A 6,000-nucleotide genomic window follows, 5' to 3' on the forward strand; every position below is an offset into this window, starting at 1 on the left:
TTTTTACATAACATTCACTCTACAACTGAGAATAATTAGATCAATACTAATTAATGCAAAACATTTGATTTAAATGTTAAATTTATATCTTATAGCGATGATTAAATAAACGGTTTGATTTATATTTTGAATGGTTCTTAAAAGCTTAAACATAAAACATATACAGATTTATGATTTTATGTTATAAATCGAGTTATTTTTTAAAACTACAAAAATATTTAACTATTAATTTTTTAATTGTATATTTACCTATTAATACTTCTATGTCTTGTAACATTTTTTCAAAAATATTATTGGCTTCTAAAATTTAAAAAAAAATAATTTTTATTGTCCCTACATACTTTTATGATTGAAACCGATGTTTCATAATGGCATTTGTCAATAAATACATGTGATCATACTCAAAGTAATTATAAATAATAAATATGGAATACGTATGATAAATATGATCCATAAAAAGGGGTTTTTACTTTTCGTTCGTGTGCATAAAGAATATCAAACAACTATGTGGAAACGCTTCCATAAAGTCCAATTAAAACTATTACCTGCTAATCTGGGGAGAATTTCCGTATGTTCTGAAATTAACAACATATAAATTAGTGATATTGCCTTTAATTTTCTGTTATTTTATGAACAGGAAGACGAATTTCATGGTAGGAAAAACATGTGTGTTAGTAACTTTGAAGAATCATGCTCCACAGTATTTTCATTAAGATGAGAGTCTCTTTGGAAAATTCAATAGAAATGAAATATTGGAAATTTTTTCATAAAATTCAACAAAAACTATTACCTGGTACAGCAAGCAAAAAATTATATCTGCCTGAAATTGACATTATAGAAATTAATAGTATTTCATTGTATTTCCTATAGTAAACTATTACATTGTATAATTATAAATTACCTTTTCCTGGACAGGATGAAATCAAGGATATTGGGATAAAAGAGTCATTGAGATTTATAAAGGAATCAGGACTATTCAACTTAGAAGGTTATTAACTAAGCAGGACATGGGCATGACAAACTATGTGAAACAGGACTTCGGTGAGAGGTTGCGCACAATGGACCTGTAGGTCTGAGTGCATGGGCCCATTCTGGGCCCACCCATTAACAAACTAAAACTAATTATAAATTAGAAGACGAAGGTCAAAGTAGAAAAAAACTATAAATACAGACTAGAGAATCCTTATGAAATGTAATAGCTGAATTTATGCAGATTAGTCGATGAGAATAAAATATATTAAACAGGCGAGGTTGATTGAGCTAACGTCAGTATTTTTTCGTAAAGCTTCTGTTTAGATTTCGGTGAAAAATATAACAATTATAACACTCATCAATTACATAACAATAAACTAGAGATGCAGTTGTTAAATTAATTACAAATTTTTTTTTCTACTTTTGTCTCGATGTTTTTTATTATGATTTTAATTATGATTACAGAAATCCTTGTAGTCTTCAGTGTTATCATTCATTGTCTCAATTACATACTCCAATCCATCTAAAATAAACAAATGAAGACTTTGGATATACTAAAATGTTAAAATTAAATCAAATGAGGCAAAACAAAGTATCTATATATATGTATATATATGTATTAGTACATTATTTTAAATATAATATCTTACTTAATCCAGATTTATCTCCTACAGTTAAATCATTCTTAAAATAAGCATGTTTGATAGTTTCAGCTGTGATACATAATTTAAAAAATATGTATTAAAACAATGGGTTCTAAAAACATTTAAAACATTTGTTTAAAAAATAAAAATGTTACTGACTTGTCTGGAAAACATATTTCTTATAATTCGCTGTAAAAAAGTGATATATTGAATTTTTATCAAACTACTTTAAACTATGAAAATAAAATAATTACCAAAATCATTTGCCAAAACATCCACGAAAAAAAAACATACTAATAAACAGAAGAGTTTCATTTTTATCTGCGAATAATAATAAATAAAAAAACATTTTCTATTAGTCACAGTTGCCTTCGGTGCAAAGATAAGAAGATTAGGTTAGGTATGGTTTTGGCAGTTTTTATATGATAAATAAATATATATATATTTCCTAGACCGTTAAACTGATTTTTTTGAATAGGAAGGTATATCTTTAAAAGTACTTTATTTGGCCTAAATTACAGTTATTTCACTAATAATGAAGATAGACAAAAATAAAAATAATTCTCCTAACTATTTAAATTGCATTGTATAAAATAATTAGGTTACACTATTCAAAATGGAAATTAGAAAAAAAGTAGAAATGTTCTTATTAACGTTAGATTTTATGATGTTATATACACTTAATTCTCAAGTGTTTAAACTTGACTACGCATAATAGCTTAAAAGCGAAACTATTTATGAGTTTATAGTGGAAAGAAGATTACATTTTAAAGAGATGGAGTAAAAAACGAAATTTTATAAAGCGTTTTCATAATATGTCACAAAGGTAACGTCTTGATAATAGCGTAAAAAAAAAATTAAAACAAATATTTCGTCCAAGTCAAAAAGGAATATTCAGCAAAATGATTTAGATTTTCCATCATAATACATCATAAATAAAATCTAATTTTTGGAAAGTATTCATTTTTGTCTAATACAAGGAAAAAAAATGGTTTTTAGCGTTTCGTTTTCAAACTAAAAACTTAAACACATGAAAATTAGTTTTTTTTAATTTTTACTTAATTTTTAAAGAGAATAATACAGTTTTTTTGAAAATAAATGTTTTCTTCACTGTATACTGACTTGTTTTAACGATAAACAAAAAAACATGGATGATAAAAACATTTTCTTTTTATATAATTTTATTATATTATTAATCATTTATTATTTATTATTTATCATTTTATTATAAACATTATATACTTATACGTTGTTTGATAATTATTAAACAAACAATAAATTATTATGGCTTAGTGCTTTTTAGCAAGTCTAACGAGAAAATATATGTTTCCTATATTTTATCATTAAAATGATATTTATTTTAATTTTTTTTTATTGATCTTTTTTAAAAACATCATCAACATGGGTCAAAATGATATTTTGTGTTATATAATGTGTTATAGTTTTCTCTTATAACATATATAGAAATTAGTTTTTGCAAATTTTCTTTTAAAATAAAAAATGTTTAATGTTTTGTTAATTGTGGTTTTATGTTAATTTTTTTAAAATTATTTTTTTGTAAAAAAAAAATAGTCAACGGTGTAGTAAATATCATTTTCCAAAAGAAAAACACTTGTTTTTGCATGTTTTTAAGTTTGGAATTTTTTTATTTTGGTGATTACAGAAAATTCTTAAAAATATAAAACTATACATAGTTTTCAAAATTTAGTTCCCCATAAAGTTATATTTTTCATTATTCTGCTGAATTTTACTTCTTGCACTTGGGGTGGACAAAATATATATTTTTTTAATCTTGGTTGTATACGCAAAGAGTTCTACTTTTGTGGGGTACTATGACAACGTTTTTAAAAAATGCCTTTATTCACTACACTTCCTATGGTACACTCCAAGCCAAAAAACACCAAAATCTATTATAGAATTCTCTCCAAAAACGTGGATATTGTAAGACGATGATAAAGAATCGATTGAAAAAATAACTAGCAATAGTAAAACCCTACTACTGTTCTTAAACACTTTTGACTCTTTAGGCTCATACCTTTTTAGTTTAAACGTTACTACAATTTTTAGAGTTTAACAGAAATACTCACTTAAATTGTGGCGTTGGTTCTTGGACAACAGTCGACTTGTTCAGCTTTTGAAACTAAATGTACTGCTTGTGACTTATGGTTGGGCTTTTATGTCGACCGAAAAATCACAATCCAAATATTTTTTTGCAGTGTAAGTATTATGTTCATTTATTTACAAAATCGGTTCATTTTTATTTTTGCGATTTATCGTGGACAAACAATACATAAAAAGCGGCGTTTGGACTATGTTTTTCTACGCAATACGCTTGAATAAAAAAAATATGTTATTCGACGAAATAGTACTTTTTTTTTATTATTATGGAATTACAAAAAATGTTTCAACTGTTACAAATATTGAAATTTAAAGCGACTTTAACTTTATCGGAATACTAAAATTCGAATAACATACATTATAGTATGGTGTGATATAATTAATCATATTAATTATATTATTATTCGTCGACAATTCGGCTGCTAAAAGCTAGCCCAGTGTCTTTCGAAAGTATAAGAAAATTGAATTTAACATATTTTTTTCTTTGCTATAATGTAAATTTAGGTCGAATAACATTCACCGCTAAGTTTGGTTCTACGTTAAGTTAGCCGTTATTTTGGTTTTCGAGACGCAGCTATACCGTGCAGTGTACACAACGGCCAAATGTTTTCACTAGCTCTGCTTAGGGAAAAAACGACGTAGGTATGTTATGCGATCATTTGTATACATAAAAAAAATATGAAATATGAACGAAATTCTCAAAGGTCAACTCAATGTCAACCGCTAAGAATACTTTTCATAATAATAATAATATTTTACTAAAAATCTGCAAAATCTGATCCTCTTTCAAACTAGCAAACAATCTTGATTCACCACGCAAAAGGCGAAATAAATGCTTGCAAATTTATTACACAGCAAGAGATTCATGATATTTAGTTAGAACTATTAATGCTATAAGTGTTAATTTTTCAAAAATGTATAGCGTGCCGCAATCCGGAAAGCCTAATGCTCGTAACAGGCAGATACCACTTTGACATGGAAATTAAATTGTTAGTTGATTATTATTCGCCATTAGTTGTATTATTTATGTGGGAAAATGAAAGGAAAAAAAACCTTTTCAGTTGCACATTTAGCATGATCGTAGAAAATATATGTATTATCAAGAGAGGGCGGCTAAAAAAAATTCTGGGGCAGGCTATAGCCCCTTTGGCAGTGTTGGACAAAATCGTTATTTAAATAAATAGTGGTTCTTGTATCATTACAAATATGATTTATTAAGTCGTGTTTCCGCTTTAACAGGCTATCTGCTAAATAACAAGGCAAATTCCGAGGGACAGAGGCCTCTCAGTTCAGGGTCTAAGTACAATCTAAGTTGTAATACACGTTGCTGAAAAATATTGTACACGTGCATTGTTCAAATAATAACATGTTTTCATGTTAAACTAAAATTATATGTAGGTCACCCGTGTAAGAATTTTATCGGTTTGAAAATAACAAAAAGCAACAGAAATTATACTATTAGTTACACATTTTATAAAAGCGATACCGAATCATCCGATTTAATATACTATACATAATATTATGCTGCTTGATGGGGTACTATCAAATAACACTTGTTTTTACTTGACACCAAAAATATTATTTCAAACCCTTTTAACCATGTACATTTATACATAGGTGTATAAAAACAACAACGGGCAGTTTAAAACGTCCCGAAAGGCCTAATTTATAACTTCGACAATGTTTTCAATACTTTTTTTACCTTTCACTTTTGGAGTTGACTCAGAAACAAGATTTTATTAGACTTTCTCAGTGGCGTTCCACACTTAAGTATATTTTCTTCTAGTTTGAGAAAAGTTGTACAGACCTGTTAATGACCTAAGAGTAGGTGATCAGATTATGATTTGTGAATGTCGTTTGTATATTATCTACATAGTGTACCATATAATCATCAGTATCCTCACCTAGGCTTTAGCAATAACAATTAGCGCGAACAACAAAAGTCGAAACTCAACGTTAAATAAGTATAATATAGTTCATGGCGTCAGCATATTATTGAAACGTCTAGGCAATTATACGTATTCTAAAAAGTAATCGAGTCCAAGTCGATAGTATGTGATTAGAGTGGATTTAACATAACATCAACAGTTTGATCAAAAGTCAAAGAGTTTTAAGCAATAAGTTTATCACACTACATTGTTTAGTTTAACTTCCCAAAAGTTGTATTAAAGTTATTTAAGTTTTTTTGTGTAAATCACTTAAGGAACACATTTAGAAAATCAACAACTGTGTATCACGAAAGAACCTTATTTTGAATGAGATATGA

The 6,000-nt window shown here is 27.2% G+C and overlaps 1 protein-coding gene across 3 annotated transcripts in view; it reads right to left on the reverse strand.

The window, feature by feature from the left end:
• LOC126839134 (uncharacterized) overlaps positions 1–3,952 on the reverse strand; it is a 28,177-nt gene extending 24,225 nt beyond the window's left edge. For 2 of the 3 annotated variants that reach the window (XM_050574210.1, XM_050574209.1), the window contains exons 1-8: positions 3,704–3,952; positions 1,871–1,937; positions 1,776–1,805; positions 1,623–1,685; positions 1,436–1,495; positions 791–820; positions 546–575; positions 250–300 (exon numbers count right to left, since the gene is read on the reverse strand). In XM_050574210.1, the coding sequence (XP_050430167.1) occupies positions 250–300; positions 546–575; positions 791–820; positions 1,436–1,495; positions 1,623–1,685; positions 1,776–1,805; positions 1,871–1,931 (325 nt within the window). In that variant the 5' untranslated portion in view covers positions 1,932–1,937; positions 3,704–3,952. The remainder of the gene's footprint in view (positions 1–249; positions 301–545; positions 576–790; positions 821–1,435; positions 1,496–1,622; positions 1,686–1,775; positions 1,806–1,870; positions 1,938–3,703) is intronic. The other variant, XM_050574214.1, reaches the window with a different exon arrangement.
• Positions 3,953–6,000: the final 2,048 nt, after the last annotated feature.

This window comes from Adelges cooleyi, unplaced genomic scaffold (assembly GCF_023614345.1).
Source record: "Adelges cooleyi isolate 19-005CV unplaced genomic scaffold, UGA_ACOO_1.1 ACOO_flye_CR_arks_rails_tigmint_CR_PRNA_30, whole genome shotgun sequence".
Taxonomy (NCBI): domain Eukaryota; kingdom Metazoa; phylum Arthropoda; class Insecta; order Hemiptera; family Adelgidae; genus Adelges; species Adelges cooleyi.